We start from the raw sequence: 20404 nt of genomic DNA, 5'->3' as shown, positions 1-20404 counted from the left end.
TGTAGAACTGGGTCCAAAGGAACAGTGAACAATGGTATAACAGGTTTTTAAAAACTGATTGGAGACAACGGTAGCCTTGGAGAGGTGAAGAGCCCTGAGCCGTAGGCCCCGTGCCAGATGGAAGCCTGCAGCTGGGGCAGGGAGGTGAGTGCGTAACTGCAGATGGGCACTGTGTGTTCTTCGGGGTGAGAGAAATGTTCTAAAACTATACGAGGATGTTTGCACAACTCTATAAGTTTATTAAAGATAACCGAATTGTAGATGTCAATTTATCATGGGATTATCACAAAACCAAACTTAAAAAGAAAAAACCATCTAAGGGCCAGAGAATGACTTTGTCTGGGTTCCCCAGAGGCAGCGCTGATCTGAGAGTAGGTCCCAGGCAGCTCAGCGAGGGGTGCAGAGCAAGGACACAGAGAGGCAGGAATATAACTCCACCCAGCGGGAGGGGAATTTGGGAGACAGCAAGGATGTACTCAGTTACCTGAACCAGGAACAGGAGAAGAGGGTGTGGCCTCTGGAAGCCCTAGCAAAGAGCCCCCCTGTGAGGGGCTCCCTCCTCATGGGGGGAGCAGGGAGACAATGATTATGAAGGGGGTGGGGCAGTCACCCAGCCCCAGGGCCAGACCTGAAGCTATTGCTCCCTAACCTGGGATGTTGGGGAAGAGGAGCAGAGACTTACGGTCAAGGCCCTTCTCCCCATTTCTGTTTTATCCCCAGCTCTTGGGGGCAACTACTAGTGGAACCCTACCAGGCTGACAGGCTGACCTGTTGGGAGTGACAGGGCTGGACAGAAGAGGTGGCTATAGTGCAAGGGCCCAGTGTCACAGTGCCCAGGAGGCAGATGATGCAGGCAGACTGTGTCCAGAGTAGCTGTGAGCTTCCTCAATCCTAGACTGAACCCCGACATCAAGCTGGGGGCCAGTTTCCTGAGGGGCAGCGTTGTCTATTCAGACCCTCTTTTTTATGATATTTTATTTTTAATTTTTAATTTATTGTGTTGACATGGTTTCAAATGTTCTATTCCATTTATTTATTTACTTGTTTGTTTGTTTTGCTTTTTCTTCTTTTCCAAGTGAGGAAAGGAGAGAGAGAGATACAGACTCCGCATATGCCCCGACAGGGATCTCCACCTGGCAACCCCCATCTGGGGCTATGCTCGCAACCAAGCTATTTTTTTAGTGTCTGAGATGGAAGCTCTACAGAGCCATCCTCAGTGCCCAGGGCCGATGTGCTCGAATCAATAGAGCCATGGCTGTGGGGGCAGAAGGGGAGAGTAAGGGGGGAAAGAGGGAAGGGGAGTGTGTGTGTGTGTGTGTGTGAGAGAGAGAGAGAGAGAGAGAGAGAGAAAGGGGAGGTTGAGGGGTGAAGAAGAAGATGGTCACTTCTCCTGTGTGCCCTGACTGGAAATCAAACCTGGAACATTCACACTCTGGGTCGATGTTCTACCACTGAGCCAACTGGCCAGGGCCCACTCCCTCTATTTTAAAATAAGTTATCTTTTTATTATTGAGCTTACATTCTAGATATTAGACCCTTAGTTTTGTACTCATTGATTGCTTCTCATATGTGCTCTGACCAGGGATTGAACCTGCAACCTCAGTGGGCCAGGAATGATGCTCTAGCCACTGAGCCAGCCAACCAGGGCCTCTCTTTAACTTTTTTGATGGTGTTCTTTAAAGTTAAAAAATTTGAATTTTGATGAAGTCCAACTATCTACTTTTTTCTTTGGTGGCTGGTGCTTTTTTGTGTTGTTTCTAAGAAACCACTGCTAGATCTAAGCTCCCAGAGACTTATACCTATAATTTCTACTAAGGGCTTTACCATTTCACTCTTACATTCAGGAGAGGCACCTGCTCATCTGCTGGAAGCCCCTGGTCAACTGCACCTCATACAATTCTTTTCTTTTTCTCTTCCCTTTCTTACTTCCTATCTCCCCACCTTTTCTTTATATATATATATTTTTTTTTTTTTTTCTTTCTGAAGTTGGAAATGGGGAGACAAGTCAGACAGACTCCCGTATGCGCCTGACCGCGGGATCCACCTGGCATGCCCACCAGGGAGCGATGCTCTGCCCATCTGGGGTGTCGCTCTGTTGCAACCAGAGCCATTCTAGCGCATGAGGCAGAGGCCACAGAGCCATCCTCAGTGCCCGGGCCAACTTTGCTCCAGTGGAGCTTTGGCTGCGGGAGAAGAGAGAGACAGAGAGGAAGGAGAGGGGGAGGAGTGGAGAAGCAAATGGGCACTTCTCCTGTGTGCCCTGGCTGGGAATTGAACCCGGGACCCCTGCACGCCAGGCCGACGCTCTACCACTGAGCCAACTGGCCAGGGACTCCCCACCTTTTCTTTTTTTAAAGTGTCTGGTTTGGGAGATCCAGGGACTAGCTGGCGGCCTCGGGGCTGCAGAGGACTCTGACCCCTCTGGTAAAGAAGGTGCCCACCTGTGCCGAGGGCCAGGGTCTTCAAGGGAGAAACCTGTAAAGCAGGACTGGGGGAGGGAAGGAAAGAGGACCCGTCACCTGAGATGAACTTGCAGAGACAGCCCGCTTCAGACCGCTGGTCAGCCGTGCCGCAGACTGTTCAGTCATAAACTGGTGAGCCAGCAGAGGGAGCCAGAGGCTAAAAGCTGGAGAACTGCCCTGCAGGTGAGCCTTTACCTGACGGAGACCACGAGGGACAGCACCTCCAGTAGCAGGGCTGCCCCGAAGACTGCCAGGGTAGCTGGCGGGGGAGGTGTGGTGGCAGCCCCGTACTTCAGGAAGCAGGTGATGGAGAGAATAAGAAACACCGTGGTTGACAGAAACACATCCAGGAGGGAGCTGAAGGTGGCACTGGCGAAAGTCTTCACGGGAGAGTTCTTCATAACCTGTTTGGGGTAGGAGAAAGGTGGGGCCATGAAGAGACGCTGTGAGTGTAGCTTAGGTGAGAAACCCAGACAAGTATTTAGCACTTGTCACCCCCAACCAGGTATAGAGTGATAACTGCTCTACTTAACAGTGAGGAAACTGAGGCACAGAGAAGTTAAGGACTGCACACCATTCAGTTCTCACAGGTGCATTACATCCTGAGCCTGAAAGGTGAGTTACTGATGGGCAATGTCAACAACTCTGTGTCTATAAAGTCAGCAGCACAAAAGCCACGTGCTGGAAGCTTCCGCTGAATGCTGAGTCCCAGGTTCGGGGGTGTGTGAAAGCTGCACTCAGGACTGAAGGAGCAGGTGGGGACTGGAGCAGCAGAAGATGAAAACAGGCCTGCCAGCTGCCAGTAAGAGATGCTCCTGCCTTCAGTCAGGAGCCCGCTCAGGGTCCAGCTCTGCTTAGGGTTCTGGGGGAGCCATGAAACAGGGCCCTAGGGGAGTGTACAGCCTCATGGTGGATGCGTCAGCTGCATGAGAAAGGGGCCAGAAAATGATGAGCCCAGGTTGTCAGGCTAAAGAGTGCAGAAAGATTGGGAGTTTTCTCCCTTGTGTAGATAAATTCACAAACAGTTACAATTTAGGGCTTATGGATTGTGGGAAATCAATTTTAGTCTTTGTTTTCCTGTCAGTCAGGAAAACAAAAAATCTATCCAAAGCACAAAACTGAGAGCTTTCCAGTAAAAATGACACATTTCTATAGCAAAAATGATAAGAACACACACACCTCTTCTTGATAGCTGCTCCTGTAGGCTTGCTCTAGCTCCTGATCCAGGAAGTTCAAGCTGAACTGATTAATGGGTGGTTTAAAAAAATAATCTTTCATCAAGCTAGAAGAGATGAAAATGCAATCAATTGACATGAAGTACAATCATATTTATTTTATCAGACAATCGCAAGTAGCTACCAAATGTCATTCATTAAGCATGTCAGAAAAACTGAATCTAAAAGTCACCATGTTATAGACATGGCTTGAACATCCCTTTTAGAACATATCTCTAGAAAGTATTTCCAAACATAAACACATTTTATGTTTCCCCTTCACTAAAGAATGACCATTCACCATAATTACAGCACATATAGGAACTCTGCTTTTGAAAACATCTCCCAGCTAAACAAAGTTAGAGAAAGCAGTTTTGTTCTATGAAACCATCGTTCTGAAGGACCAGCAGATCCCTGTACTGAGAGTACTTGTGTAGACCTGAAGGCTTCCATTGAAAACATAATTCACAGCCAGCTGTCCTGTCACTCAGGGTACTGACAGTAATCACCACTTCAAAGGAAGTTCACAGACTGTTATCAAACGATTGTGTTTACAGTTAGTGCAATTTTGGTGCTAATGTCACAAATGCAGACTGCACGTGAAACTTGAAAATTGATAATGTTAAATGACTTTAATAGGAGAGAAATCAAACCTGCTTTATATGACTCAGTCTTTTACGGATTAATATCCTTTTTTTTTTTTTTTTTTTTTGTATTTTTCTGAAGCTGGAAACGGGGAGGCAGTCAGACAGACTCCCACATGCGCCCGACCGGGATCCACCCGGCACACCCACCAGGGGCTACGCTCTGCCCACCAGGGGGCGATGCTCTGCCCCTCCGGGGCATCGCTCTGCCGCGACCAGAGCCACTCTAGCGCCTGGGGCAGAGGCCAAGGAGCCATCCCCAGCGCCCAGGCCATCTTTGCTCCAATGGAGCCTTGGCTGTGGGAGGGGAAGAGAGAGACAGAGAGGAAGGAGGGGGGGGTGGAGAAGCAAATGGGCGCTTCTCCTATGTGCCCTGACCAGGAATCGAACAGGGGTCCCCCACACGCCAGGCCGACGCTCTACTGCTGAGCCAACCGGCCAGGGCCAATATCCTTTTTCTATTACAGAAGAGTTAACATGGTTTCAGAAGGCAAATACAGCTGTGGGGTGTAGTCTCTCTCCCTCATACAATAACTACTAGAATTACATCAGATGAAGTGCCTAGCATATGCCTGACACACAGTAGGGTTCACTGTGTTTCCTCCTTTCCTTGCAGTAGAGTGGACTCTTTTTTTTTTTTTTTTAAGAGAGAAGAGGGGAGATAGAGAGACATAATCCCACATGTGGCCCAACCGGGATCCACTCGGTAATGCCCATATGGGGCCGATGCTCCAATCAACTGAGCTATCCTCAGCACTCAGGGCTAACGCTCTAACCAATTGAGCCACTGGCTACAGGTGGGGAAGAAGGAGAAAAAGGTAAGGGGGATTGGGGGGGGGGGAAGCAGACTGTCGCTTTTCCTGTGTGCCCTGACTGGGGATTGAATCTGGGACGTCCGCACACCAGGCTGACACTCTATCCACTGAACCAACTGGCCAGGGCAGATGAACCCTTTTTGTGTTAAGTGTGCAATACCTCACTACAATCTCAGACTCAAAGGAGAGAAAATTCTATCCCCTAATGTTGACCAACCATCACAACATACTGTCAGTCAATGCTGAATATATTTTTCAAGTGCAAGAGTACGTTCACCAAAAAGACAATGTGAGGCCAAAAAAAGTGTTAGTAAATGTAAAAGGACTGAAATCACATAGAGTACATCTTTGACCATGATAACATTAAGCTAGAAATTGACCCTTGCTGGATAGCTTTGTTGGTTAGAGTGTTGTCTTGATATACCAATGTTGAGGGTTTGATCCCCAGTGAGGGCACATACAAGAATCAAGTAATGTATGCATAAATAAATACAGTGTGCCCGTAAAGTCATGGTGCACTTTTGACTGGTCACAGGAAAGCAACAAAAGACGATAAAAATGTGAAATCTGCACCAGTTAAAAGGAAAACTCTCCCAGTTTCATACCTATTTATTAGTACAGTTCGATGTGGACTCACGCACAGATTTTTTAGGGCTCCTTAGGTAGCTATCCCGTATAGCCTCTACTGACTCGTCACTGACTGATGGCTTACCAGAACGGGGTTTCTCCACCAAACTGCCGGTTTCCTTCCACTGCTTATCCCACCTAGTAATGTTATTCCTATGTGATGGCGCTTTGTTATAAACGTGTCAATATTCACGTTGCACTTTGGTCACGGATTCGAATTTAGCGAGCCACAGAATACACTGAACTTTCCTCTGTACTGTCCACATCTCGACTGGCATGGCCGTGGGCTGCTCCGCTGTATACACGGTGTTACGTCATCATCTGCACATGTGCACATGCTGCCACATCATCCTACAGAAACTGGGAGGGTTTTCCTTTTATTTGGTGCAGATTTCACATTTCTATCGTCTTTTGTTGCTTTCCTGTGACCGGTCAAAAGTGCACCATGACTTTAAGGACACACTGTAGAAAATTAAATTGATGTTTCTCTCTCTCTCTTTCTCTAAAAATCAATCAATAAAAAATTAGACATTAATAACTAACATATCTAAATATCATTCTCCAGGCCCTGGCTGGCTAGCTCAATGGTCAGGACACACAAGAGAAGTGATCATCTGCTTCTCTCCCCCCTATCTCTCCCCCTTCTCTCCCTCTTCCCCTCCCACAGCCAGTGGCTCAACTGGTTTGAGCATTGGCCTCGAAATTTGAGGATAGCTTTGTTGGTCAGAACACACCAGCCTCAGGCACTAAAAATAGCTCGGTTGATTTGAACATTGGCTCCAGACAGGGGTTGCTGGGTAGATCCCAATCAGGGCATCATATGTGGGAGTCTGTCTCACTATCTCCCTTCCTCTCACTTAAAAAAAAAATACCATTTTCCACTAAAAGGAGTGAGGGTTCTTTTGAGAAATGTCTAATTCCTGAGCTAGGTCAGTGAAAATATAAAATGAGCCTGGAACATCTGTTGTGCTAGAGTAGCAATAGTCAACCTTTTTCATCTCACGGCACACATAAACTAATTACTAAAATTCTGCAGCACACCAAAAAATGTATCTTTTGATGATCTGACAAAAATAAAAAATAAAAATGGGCATAATTTTGATTCATTCACACTGGATATCTATTGTTGTGTTGGTTGCTGTCATTTTTTATTTGACAATCTAAGGGAAAAAGAAGTCTGTGCCCTTGACTAAATAGTCAAGTATTGTATGTTTTAAAAATTCTCATGGCATACGGCCTGACCAGGTGGTGGCATAGTGGATAGAGCGTTGGACTGGGATGTGGAGGACCCAGGGGTTCAAGACCCCGAGGTTGCCATCTTGAGCGCAGGCTCATCTGGTTTGAGCAAAGCACACTAGCTTGGACTCCAAGGTCACTGGCTTGAGTCCAAGCCACTTACTCAGTCTGCTGAAGGCCCACAGTCAAAGCACATATGAGAAAGCAATCAATGAACAACTAAGGTGTCGCAATGAAAAACTGATGATTGATGCTTCTCATCTCTCTCCGTTCCTGTCTGTCTGTCCTTATTTATCCCTCTCTCTGACTCTCTCTCTATCTCTGTAAAGAAAAAAAAATCCTCATGGCATATGGATTGAAAGTCACTGTGCTAGAATGTAAGAAATTGCTCAAAATAAATGATGAAGTTGTATCAAAAGGACACAGGAGCCAACCTGAAGGGGTTTCCCAGTGTCCAGAGTTGGTACAATTAGAGCATCAAACTAGAGTAAGGACAGCACTGGACTATATTCTGTGAAGTAGAACAGGACTCCATGAGTCCAGGTTGATAATATAGGGGCAGATAAAGAATAACTAAATGGGGAGGGGCTTTTCTTTACAGTGGAATGCTGAGCACCAAATGATAACTGTATAGTTGGTACTGGAGCAGGAAAATCACTGTCTTAGTATAAAGATTGTTACAGACAAGAACCATCAGTGGAGATTAAATCTAGGGGAATTTGATGAGGAATGTGATATTGACATAATCTTCCCACAAACTGCTTATTAGTCACAAGAAGAAAATCATAAGTATAGACTGGAGAAGTCTGCAATACTTGTCTAGTTGATCAAAATTACTATGCACATGAAGGACAAATGGGCACCAGGTGCATCTAGATATAATACCGGAGGACGCAGCCCTTCTATAGAATCTGTCCAGGCAGAATGCAATCACCAGGAAATATCACACAAATCAACCTCAGAAATTTTATAAAAGAACCAGGCCTGTGTTTTTAAAAAATGTTAACATCATGAAAGACACAGAATGGCAGAGGAACTGTCTTAGAGGCATGACATTACATAACGCAACCTGTGATTCTGGACGGGGTCCTACACTAGAGGGAAAGAAAGTGCTATCGAGGACATGCTGGACCAACAGACAAAAATGGAATATGGACTGCAGATTAGATCAAATGTCACATCAGTGCAAAATTTCCTGAATTTGATAACTATGATCATGTAAAAGAACATTTTTATTTTAGAAAATACAGTATTAAGGAGTAAAGAGAATGATATATTCAATTTATTGTCAAATTGTTCAGAAAAAAATAAATTTCATAGACAAAGAAGGAGACATAAAGGAGAATAAAATGTTAAAAACTCAGGCAAAGGGTATAAAAGGAATTCTTTGTACTATTCATGCCACATTTCTGTAAGTTTCAAATTACTTCAAAGTAAAGTATTAAGAACACATGAGGGATAAGGTAATTCAGAGAAAGAGATAGGTTTCTACCTGCAAGCTTTATTTCAATGCCATGGTTCTGCTCTTACCTGTCTTCTTTGATAACATCAACAAAGTGGGCATCTGTCTTCTCCCGGATGTTCTTGAATCTCAGTGGAAGGAGAGCGGACTGGTCCAAGCTGACGCCTGCCCACCTTCCTTTCTCCTGTAAGATCTCACACAGCGAGGTCTGGCTGTTGGTGAGCTTCTCCTCTTGGGGAGGGCTCAGAAGTCCGTTTTGCGTTTTGGGATTATGTCCTCCAGAAGCCTGCCTCAAGACGGGGAAGCAGACACAAAGGTGACCCACGGGTGTGCAGCAGTGTTTCCCACCCGACCCTCTGCTCCGCTAGGATCCCACTGGACTGCACGCTGCACCTTCAAATCTCTGTTCCAATCCAAACTGTCAGCCTCTCCACCCCTCTGCTTCTCCCTATCCCCCTGGTTTGTCAGATCACACCTCAGACATTCAGGCAACCAGAGAGGCTGGGGCTCTCACAGAACCAGGGTTCCAGAGGTCTGTGGGAAGGTTTTGGGGCCTTGGGAGAAGTGCAAGGGTGGACCCAGAGAAAAGAAGCCCACGTGAGCGATAGCCTAAGAAATGGTGACTGTCTGCAACACAGACTGACCCAGTGTTGCACAGGTCTGTGGGCAGATGAGTGAGGGTAGAGGATGACAGATGTGGCCTCGGGAGGGTCGACCTTCATAGCTGCTTGGCTGGCTCTCAGGTTTGGTCTTTATTCTGCTTTCCACTTCAGTCCTGGCTCTGGTTCCAAGTGAGACTTCTCTGGCAGTTTCCTTGCTGCTGTCCCTAACCCAAAGCCCCTCTTTATGCTGTGTCTCTTATCCCGAAGTCCCTTCTTCTCTGCTAATCCACATCCCACCAAATACTGAGTCTAACTTCCAGCCCCATATGCCTCCCCTCATTACTCTAACCACACGTCTGTATACTCATATTGCCTGTTAGGGTCCCATCCAGTTCAGGGTGAGATCACTGCTCACGGAGTAGTTCTGACTCTCCAGCCTGTTTTGGTCTGTTCAAAACCCAAAGGACTAGAAGGCATGAAACAGTGTTGCTTAAGAGGAGTTATTCTCAGAATGAGAAGTTGACAAGACAGGAGTGTCGTCTCAGGTGGATGCGCCTGGAGAGGGATTGACAGGAAGGACAACCGGCAGCTTGTTACCTTGGTGTTGTTTTTGTGCTCCTCTTGACAGCCGTTTTGCACTGCTCCTCCTTCTGCTCCAGCTTCCGATTTGGGAGCAAACGTGATTCTGCATGAAGGGCAGGTCTATAAGAAAAATACAGACCATAGGGATCTTACCCAGAAAACACAACCACAATATGTAATTCAAACACATCCTCTATTGTTGCAATTTGCTGTCTTAGAATGGTCATAACCAAATGGGAGGCTTCCTGGACCATGGAAGGATGAATTAAAGACAAACTGACAAAGTGAAAATGGAAACACACCCCACAAAGACCTCTATGTGAATGTTCCAAAGCATTCAAAAAATACAAACAACTCAAATGTCTGTTAATGAATGAATGGATCCATAAAATGTGGTCTAGCCATACAATGCAATGTTATTCAGCCATCAACAGGAATGAAGTACTGATTCAGGCTACAACATGATGAACCTTGAAATGATTATATTCAGGGAAAGAAGCCAGACACAAAAGGCCACATATTCCATGATTCTATCCATAGAGACTGTCCAGAAAAGGTAAATCCATAGAGATAGAAGAAAACGGGGTGCGGCCAGTAAGGGAATGGGGAGTGGTCTATTAGACACGCGGTTTCTTTTTGGGGGAGTGATGGCAATGTTCTAAACTTTATTGTGGTGATGGTTGCATAACTTTGCAAATATACTAAAACCTACCAAATTGCGCCTGACCAGGCGGTGGCGCAGTGGATAGAGCCTCGGACTGGGATGCGGAGGACCCAGGTTCGAGACCCTGAGGTCGCCAGCTTGAGCGCGGGCTCATCTGGTTTGAGCAAAGTTCACCAGCTTGGACCCAAGATTGCTGGCTCGAGCAAGGGGTTACTCGGTCTGCTGTAGCCCCACGGTCAAGGCACATATGAGAAAGCAATCAATGAACAACTAAGGTGTCGCAATGAAAAACTGATGATTGATGCTTCCCATCTCTCTCCGTTCCTGTCTGTCTGTCCCTATCTGTCTCTCTGATTCTCTCTCTTGTCTTTGTAAAAAAGCCAAAAACCACCAAACTGCATAATTTACAAGGGTAAGTTTCTTGGTATGTGAATTATATCCCAATAAAGCTGCTATGAAACAACCTGCATGAGAGCCCTGCACAAGCCGAGGTCTACGCAATCTCTGTGATACTGGGCTGACCCTATTAAATAGGCTGAATAGTCAGAGGGACCTGTTGTAGACCTAGGAATCCCTATAAGCTTTCAGAAATTAGCTGACCTAGAAAAGAAAAGCTAAGACTTAACACTGACAGGTAGAATAGATACGGCAGCAAAGCTTTCCTTTCTCTTAAACCAGGGTTCAAATTCCACCTCAAATCCTTGTTTTAGAGGGCACTGTTCAAATCACTCACCTCCGTTCTCTCATCTGTAAAAAGAGAGTGATGACACTTTTCTTGAAGATATGTAGTAAGAATTAATTAAATAAATTATATCTATATCTATATCTATATCTATATATAGAAGATAGATAGATAGCCTAGCATTGTTCCTGGCTCTCTTAATAAATTTGCTGTTATTATTAATCCATCCATTAAACTAGGAATTGTCATTGAGATAGCAACTAACTGCTTCCAGTGGGGAAGACAAATTGTAGTAGCAAAGATTTATTAGGACTCAAAAATATCATTTAGTGCCTAAAGATAAGGATGTGACCCGGATCACATCCCCGGTTAGATTTCAGGCCTACACTATATAAAATAAAAGAAATTAAGACTCTAAAGAAGTGTGTAATTTGGGAATCTGATGTAACGCACAAGCTGTTTGACCATTCGTATTCATCAAAAAATGAAAATATATACAAAAGAGCTGGCCAAATCACTGACTCACATACCTGGGCAAACAGCAGCACCCACGTAAAACCTGCTTAGAGCTATTTAATAATTGACATTAGTAACAGGGGTAAAATGTTCTAACTGTCAATACCGTATTTCCCCAGGTATCAGACGCACCACTTTTTTTCCGAAAAATTTGGGGTCTAAAATCTGGGTGCATCTTAGACAGTAGTTATAGATTTTTTTACTTGCATTGCCTGCTTTTTTGTGCTTGTTTTTGCACTCATTGTTGAAGACAGTGATTCCTCATCAGACACAGATGAGGACAAGCTAATGGATGGGAGTATTGACAGTGATGAGTTGTATGAATTTTATGATGAATAAAACTTGAGTTCAATAACTTTATGTAATATATTTTTTTTCATATTTCGGGCCACAAAATTAAGATGCATTTATACATGGGAGAGTCTTACACACGGGGAAATGCAGTACATACAATAAAATTATTTTAAAGCACTTCTCAGTATTAAATGAGTTAAACCTCAAAACATTTTACCAAAGGGGCCACTGATTTTCTTAAAAAAAAAACAAAAAACCAAAAACACTCTCTCTCTCTCTCTCTCTCTCACACACACACACACACACACACACACACACACACACACACACACACGGAGTGACCCTCCCAGCCAGCCTGGGAGAAATAAAGTAAATGTGCCCAAGACACGCCCAGCAAGGTCCTATGGGCGCCCCCTAGTGTGGATGGAAGTAAATGACTTTGGTGGTGGCAGTGGTGGCTGACTTGCTTCTCCAAGGAAACACCGGCCTTTTCAGGGGCCAAGCAGTGTGGCCTGTGGGTGGAGTGGATACGGCTTGGGGCATGGGAATGGTTTGAGAGACTCTGAGTCAAACCCTTACAGTCCAGAGACTTTCACCAATCTTGTAAAGACACGATAAAAGAGTCAACAGCTATTTTTCTAACCACTTATAAAATATCAAGACTAGAGAAGTAGTGTAACAGTGATTAAAGTCACTGGCTTTGGAATCAAACTGTCATGGACCGAATCCTGGTTCTACCACTTAATAGGGATTCTTTCTGCGTCTCATTTTCCTCCTTGGTAAAAAGGAATTGTCTCTACCTTGAAGAATTATTACAAGGACAAGTTAATACAAGTAAAGCATGTCAGAGGTATTTTAAATCAGCTTCATTTTGTGCACCGATGCTAATCCAATGATACTGACTTCCTAGAATAGTGAACTGAGGACAGTGAGGCCATGTCCTGGCCCAACAGGAGAACTTGGAGTGATTGGTGAGGTCTGCCATGGGTGAGGGTTGGACAAGCATGCATTTATCACAGCTTGGCTCTGCACAATGCCTCAAGTGTTAGTGAGTCTTCAAAAATGTTGGTACTTAATATTAAAATTTCTGCTCACTATTCTCTCTGGTAATAAAGACATTTTATCTGGTAATTTAATGTTCTGAACACACACAGCACAACCATCCATTTCTTTTTTAGGTATCTCTTGGCATCACTTGTTTCTAAGTATTTTTTCTCCTCAAGTATACCTGATGCACTTTAAAACAGGCCATCTGCTTCTTAGGAATTCCCATAACACACTGGTGTTATGTATATAAGATTCTGTATGCATTTAGAGCCATAAAATATATAACAGTAACTATCGAACCTATTGGGACAGCAGAGGGTATACACCCTCCACAAAGGATCTGCTGGATAGGAATCAAGGCCTCACAACTCCAATTCTGCACCCTCTGTGTGAAGGTCTCAGCTGCAAAGGGGTTGGAAGGTCAGTGGAGGCTGGGAGTGCCCATGGGGACCGGCCTGGGGTAGCAGTCTCCACAGATGGGCAAATCAAAGTTTGACAAAGAGAGGCTATGCAGCCTGTCCCCTGCTGTGATAAAATGTTCTAATACGGAGGTAAAGTCTCATAGAACTGCCCACAAAAGACCTTCAGGGAACAAAGGCACAGATGTAACTTTCAGAACCCAACTGTCCATAAATGGTCTGGGAGTCTGCATTCAGGGAAGTCTGGGGCCTCTTAAGATCGCATGTGAAGCAGTATAGAGTAAGACCTATGCCTGGGATCCTACCAGCCTGAACAGTGCTCACTGCTCACCCTGCACCCCCATGGCAGCTCTGCCCACAGAGTCAGGACATGGGCTTGGGTGGGAGAACCAGCTCTGCACTTGCTTTGAAAATGCTGCTCTGTGTCATTCTTTCTTCTTCTGCTACTTTTTGGGGGTGGAAATTTTTTTATTAAAACAAATAAAATAAAGAACTTCAAGAAATTCATCTACCCTGATGAAGACATTATCATATCTGAACATTCCCTCCTGATCTGGAGCGAGACCCCCTTCTGCACCAGGAGAGCCCACCACACAATGGTTAGGTTGGTTTGCTTCCCCTCTCCACCAGCAACAGCCATTTCCTTTAACTATATCAGAGCTTTATTTTAATTGTTAAAACATCTCACAAAGTGCTTTTTGTTAAGACAGAGACACCTCTGTGAAATGTTTGCTAACCCATTAAAAGTCCGTCTATCCCCCTGCGCCGCTACCAGTAACTCCAGCCCTGAGAAGCCCTCATAAAGAAGCACTTCACAGTTTAGGGAACTCACTACCTGGGATATCCTGCCACCTTGGGAAGCGTGTCTGAGCAGCTGACTTACAGGGAAGCAACAGTGGCAGGCATGTTAGATACAGATTGCTGTTGTAAGGACGGCAGCTGCTATGATTTAGAAACGCAATGTGCAGAGGGCACGCCAATGAATGATAATCAGGCCCTTATCCAGGTGATGTCTGCAGTCTCAAGTACTTGATCTCAATTAATCCTCATAATACTGAGAGGCAGAAGTGATCACTCTGAGGACATAAAGGCTCATCAACAGCGGGACCCAGACAGCAGCACTTCGGCCTCTGAGCACCATACAGCCTCTCTCTGGCCTCCTTTCCGGCATAAGAACTCAGGAATAATCCTGGCACTCTGATCTTCTCTGCCTCATCCCCTGAAGTGTCCAAGGCAGTTAGGACTACATCTTGGTTCTTTAAGTGGCACTACTGGCAAACTGGCACCAAGGGAAGCTTCATCATGAGCAGCTAAGGTTCCCCATACAGAGTATTTCATGGGCCAAAGAGTATGCTGGCTAGTGCCTGGGAAACCTGAGACCACTCTGGAGAACCCCCAAGAGCAAGCTGGGCATTTCCCCAGGTTATCTGTGCTCCTTCCCCCACATGGACGTCGGCTCACAGGGAAGATTATAACTACTTTTCCAACATTCTTAGGTGCATTTGCGTTTGTTTTTAACATACTTCAGTACATGCACCCTACATTCTGTTCAGAGTATATGGCACAAAGCTATACAATGTTTTGTTTTCCCCAAGGCTATTTCCAAGATAATCATTTCTAAGCTAACAGCTGTCCTTTTTCATAACTGTCAAGGGAGGGAGCAGGGAAGCCTCTTTTCTGAGAAACAAGGAGGAAACATCAGAAAAAGCCCTGGCTTTGCCTGTTTAGTCTTCTGAACATGACTATTTGGCAAGCTGTCCTGTGACCAGAAGGACCCCTTGCTCCCCAAATTCAAAACTGAGGCTGAACATGGCAGACAGGAACATGCAACAGTAATAGCAACTAGAGCTTACTGAGGCCCACTCCAAGTCCTAGGCTCTTTGCCTATATCACTTTATTTGGTCATTACTAAGCACATACAAGGCCGACACTATGATTAGCCCCATTTTATACAGGAGAGAACTGAGGCGGAGAAGAGAGGGGGTTGCCCAAAGTCAAATAAGTAGCAGCATCCTCTACCCCACCATGCATATGTGACACCTCCGAGAGACTAGGAAACACCTGCAATTGAGCAGAAGTCAGCCTGGCTGCACATGCCACTGGTGGGCCAGAGCCTAGGCAATTTCTGCTAACAATATACCAGAGAAATAGAAGCAAAATATTAGAGGAAAAGAGAAGCTGTAATTGTTACAGAAAAAGGAAGGCTCTAAGAACGGGAAGCAAACAGCCTGGGAATACTGGAGGCAAAACCACAAACAAAACAAAAACCTGTGAAAATCAGGCACAGGATCTTAAAGGCATGGAGTAGAGAATCACAGAACCCTGCCCAGATTCCTGAGTCCTAAATGGCTACTGCATTTAATAATGGAGGCTGATAAGGCAAGAATAGTGTTACCATGTTGTGGAAATATTCCACCAAAAAGTCAAAAAAGAAAGCATTTCATAGTTTGAGAAATTTCATTTATGTCCAATACTTCACTACCTGATACTATCCACTAAATGATGCTGGACTTGTTATCTACATTCCCAGTGTTCCATAACTACAGACTTTATTCACTGTTTCAGTTTTTCCCTAAGGTCCTGTTTCTGACCTGGGATCCCACACTGTATTTAGTTCTTCTTTCTCCTTAGTTTCCTCCAGTCTGTGGCAGGTCCTCGGTCTTTCTTTGCCTTCGATGACCTTGTCACTTTTAAAGTGTCCTGGTCAAGTATTTTGTAGACTGCCCTTGAATTTGAATTTGTCTGATGCTTTCACACAAGTTGACTGAGTTTAGGGTTGGGAGAGAACTCCACAGAGGTGATGTGCCCTTCTCAGCACCCCACCCCAGGGGCACAAGAGACCACTAGTATTATCAACCATGATGCCCTCAGCATCTGGTGGTAGGGGCCTGCCAGGTTTCCACTGCATGTTACTATCTTCTCTTTATAATAAAAAATATCTGGGGAGATGCTTGGAGGCTACACAAATTTCCTGTTTCTCCTTAAACTTATACACACTAATTTTAGAGTTCACTGATGGATCTTGCCAGCAGCAATTATTACTGCAATGTTCTAATGAGGATTTTCTTCCATTCATTCCTATACATCTATTAGATAAAATTCTTCTGTAAGGAAGAGCTGTTAATGTCTATGTGATGTAGTTTCTCCTTATTAAAGGAAACACATATACACAACTAAATTATAGATAAAACTTGAAAAATCCTTTTTAAAAAAGCTTACTTTACATCTATATTTCAAAACCAGCTGTCAGACTACTATTTATTACTATAACAGCTTTACTGAGATATAATTAATGTATTATACAATTAATGTAAATAATTCAATGGTTTTAAGTACATTCACAGAATTGTTCAACCATACCCACTATCAATTCAGACCATCATTTATAATAAGTATTTATTTCTAAACTATATATGCATATGTGTGTATATATATATACACACATGTAGAGAGAGAAAGAAAGAGAGAGAGAGAGAGAGACAGAGAGAAAGAGATCTACTGCCTTTTCTATTTCTCTAATGAATTAAAAGTAGAAGTCTTCTACTTCCTCAAACTGAGCCGGCTGAGCCTATTCATCATTTTACACACAAATGATTTTATATACAAATAATACAAATAACAAGGAGATAAAAAGAAGTGATCATTTACTTAGAGTCATTAAGAAAGTCATAGTGACTGTCACAGAAGAATGGTCCCTGGGGCTAGTGGCCTCAAAGGAAAAGTACCTTTTGAAACAGGACAGGTCCTCTCTGAATCGTCCCAGGTGGACAAATTCATACCATCTGCCTCACTAGAGACTAGTCATAACACACAGAAACTTTCTGCCTGTGAGAACACAGCCCTGGGGTTCTGTGTAATAGATTAAACTTACAATGATAGCCAAGCTGGTGCATTTCTAGCGAAGGCTTCCAGAGATGAACTAAGATGCTGTCACGGCTCACATGGTTCACTGATGAGGACTAATGTGATGAAAAGAAAAGAATAGATAAGAAAAGAAAGAGAGGGAGGGAGGGAGGGAGGAAGGAAGGAAAGGGAGGGAGGGAGGGAGGGAGGGAAGAAGGAAAGGGAGGGAGGAAGGGAGGGAGGGAGGGAGGGAGGGAGGGAAAGGGAGAAAAGAAGCCATCCATATCTTTGGTTTTCATTTCTTGGTTCCTCACAGAAACATCAGAACAGCAACTGTTACTGGTATGTGTTGTTTCCTCTATCGCCTGCAGCTTCATGACAAATGAGCAGCAGACCACCACTGCAGAGCTGAGGTCGCACTAAACAGGCCAGGTGTCCATGCTCCAATTATACATTTGTGACATGGTTACATGCTCCACAGCAATGACCAAGGGCAATAACAGAAGAACCTCCCTCAAGTGAGGACAAGCAGAGAGGGCAAGACCTTTCCAAGACAGTCAATGACTCATTGTGGACAAATTAACACAGTATCTATGTCTCCTCCTGTGCTTCTTTACACCTACTGTGGTCACTGCCCATGGAGTGAGTGAATACAAGTCCTGGTGTTAACTGCATCTACTACATCTACTACAAACCTAGCATCCATGGACATTACTTCAGTTAATCTTCACAACAACCCTAAGAGACTTCCTTCTCATCACTATTTCACTGTGACTTAGAGAAGTTAAGTGATTTGCTTGCAGTCCCAAAGCCAAGTCTCTGAGAACAATCCTTGATTTTGAGTTCTGGCCCTTCCCATGGAACTAAAGCCACCTTCTGTGACTGTGACATGTAGCCCTTATCTCCTTCCTAAGCTCTGTTCTTTTCTTTTCTTTTTTTTTTTTTTTTACAGAGACAGATAGACAGTGACAGACAGGAACAGAGAGATGAGAAGCATCAATCATTAGTTTTTTGTTGCACGTTGCAACATCTTAATTGTTCATTGATTGCTTTCTCATACGTGCCTTGACTGCTGGCCTTCAGCAGACCAAGTAACCCCTTGCTTAAGCCAGCGACCTTGGGCTCAAGCTGGTGAGCTTTTGCTCAAACCAGATAAGCCCGCGCTCAAACTGGTGACCTCAGGGTCTCAAACCTGGGTCTTCCGCATCCCAGTCCGACACTCTATCCACTGCGCCACTGCCCAGTCAGGCCTAAGCTCTGTTCTTGATTCTTGCCCCCACCGCAAACCGCAGGGCTATCTTTGGAAGCCCTGGCTCAGAGAGCTGAGTGCGATGGCACTAGCAGTGCCCTCCACAGCACCCCATTATGCAGTGCCGGCTTCCTGATGAAAACCTCACTGATAGGCACTCAAGAAGCCAATGCTTGGGTTCTCACTCACCTACAACCTTACAACAAAAGCCCTTGTCCGTTGGCATGACTAAATTTTTTTGGTAGGTCATCATAGTACTCAGACTATTTTATGAAATATTAGGTTAGAACTCTCCAGCTATGAACTGAGAAATCTTACAAACACACAGGACACATGTGCTACAAGGGAAAACAAATGCTTCCTAGACATTACCTTGGTTTTACTTAGTTCTGCTCAGGCTTTGCAGTTCAGTTCCTCTCAGGCTATCTCTGTAGAGTTCTATCTTCCCATGTGTCATTTAAGAATTATAAATTTCCGAACAGAAACTGTAATGTTACTTGATTTCTGTGACCAAACTATATGTAAGAATAAGTTTTTTCCCCAAAATACATTAAAGCAATTAAAAACTAAAAAAAAAAAAAAGCCTGACCAGGTGGTGGTGCAGTGGATAGAGCGTCGGACTGGGATGCTTACGACCCAGGTTCAGACCCCAAGGTCGCCAGCTTGAGTGTGGGCTCATCTGGCTTGAGCAAAAAAAAAAAAAAAAAAAGCTCACCAGCTTGGACCCAAGGTCGCTAGCTCAAGCAAGGGGTTACTCGGTCTGCTGAAGGTCTGCGGTCAAGGCACATATGAGAAAGCAATCAATGAACAACTAAGGTGTCAAAACAAAAAACTGATGATTGATGCTTCTCATCTCTCTGTTCCTGTCTGTCTGTCCCTATCTATCCCTCTCTCTGACTCTCTCTCTGTCCCTGTATAAAAAAATAAAATAAATTTTTAAAAAAAGAATTAAAAATTTAAGCCAAAAGAAAGTTATAATTATCTACTGTATGCCAGACACTGTGCTGGACACTTGAGGAAAATGTAAATTTTTTTTAATACATGGGCCCTGCCTGCATTTGAAGAGCTCACAGAAGGCTCATAAGAGACATCAGCAAATACTGAAGATTATGTACATCACAGCTATAATATTATAGCATTATTAGGTAGAGAAGCCATAGAAAACTGTAATGAAGATGTGCCCTGGCCGGTTGGCTCAGCGGTAGAGCGTCGGCCTAGCGTGCGGAGGACCCGGGTTCAATTCCCGGCCAGGGCACACAGGAGAAGCGCACATTTGCTTCTCCACCCCTCCGCCGCGCTTTCCTCTCTGTCTCTCTCTTCCCCTCCCGCAGCCAAGGCTCCATTGGAGCAAAGATGGCCCAGGCGCTGGGGATGGCTCTGTGGCCTCTGCCTCAGGCGCTAGAGTGGCTCTGGTTGCAACATGGCGACGCCCAGGATGGGCAGAGCATCGCCCCCTGGTGGGCAGAGCGTTGCCCCATGGTGGGCGTGCCGGGTGGATCCCGGTCGGGTGCATGCGGGAGTCTGCCTGACTGTCTCTCCCTGTTTCCAGCTTCAGAAAAATGAAAAGAAAAAAAAAAAAAAGAAAACTGTAATGAAGATGAACCGTAAAAGAAAAAGAAGAGTTTTTAGGAGAAGGGAAGTGATGAGCACTGCAGGTAAGAGGAACAACAGGACAGAGATATGCATGTGCTCATTTGATGAATATTTACTGAACACTTTTTCTCTAATTTCTTGGTTCTTGCATGAAATTCCTTCTACTAGACAAGCATTCCCCCAAAAGGTGCAGCTTGAAAAAAAGAAATCTAAGGTCAAAAAGGGCTGATAATGCTGCATACTCCATCCCTCTCCAGAGACCTAAGTCTTCATATTAGCATACTAAAGGCTCTGAGAAGTCCTGCAGCAAAAAAACATTTTCAGTGCAGTTTAACCTGGAACTTCCCAAATTTACCCTGACCACAGAACCCTTTTTCTATACTTGACACCTACTTACACCCAAAGAAAATACTGCTCAAGGGAACGTGGGGGAAACACTGCCTTATAATACCA

At 44.6% G+C, this 20404-nt stretch overlaps 1 protein-coding gene across 1 annotated transcript in view; it reads right to left on the bottom strand.

The window, feature by feature from the left end:
- ADCY9 (adenylate cyclase 9) overlaps positions 1 to 20404 on the bottom strand; it is a 161089-nt gene that overhangs the window by 24317 nt on the left and 116368 nt on the right. Inside the window, exons 4-7 of the mRNA XM_066275077.1 lie at positions 9660 to 9764; positions 8529 to 8746; positions 3642 to 3744; positions 2658 to 2866 (exon numbers count right to left, since the gene is read on the bottom strand). Coding sequence (XP_066131174.1) covers positions 2658 to 2866; positions 3642 to 3744; positions 8529 to 8746; positions 9660 to 9764 — 635 coding nt within the window. The remainder of the gene's footprint in view (positions 1 to 2657; positions 2867 to 3641; positions 3745 to 8528; positions 8747 to 9659; positions 9765 to 20404) is intronic.

The sequence above is a fragment of the Saccopteryx bilineata genome, chromosome 4, assembly GCF_036850765.1.
Source record: "Saccopteryx bilineata isolate mSacBil1 chromosome 4, mSacBil1_pri_phased_curated, whole genome shotgun sequence".
Classification (NCBI taxonomy): Eukaryota; Metazoa; Chordata; class Mammalia; order Chiroptera; family Emballonuridae; genus Saccopteryx; species Saccopteryx bilineata.
Note: the sequence above shows the minus strand (reverse complement) of the source record. Positions and strands in the feature narration are given on the sequence as shown.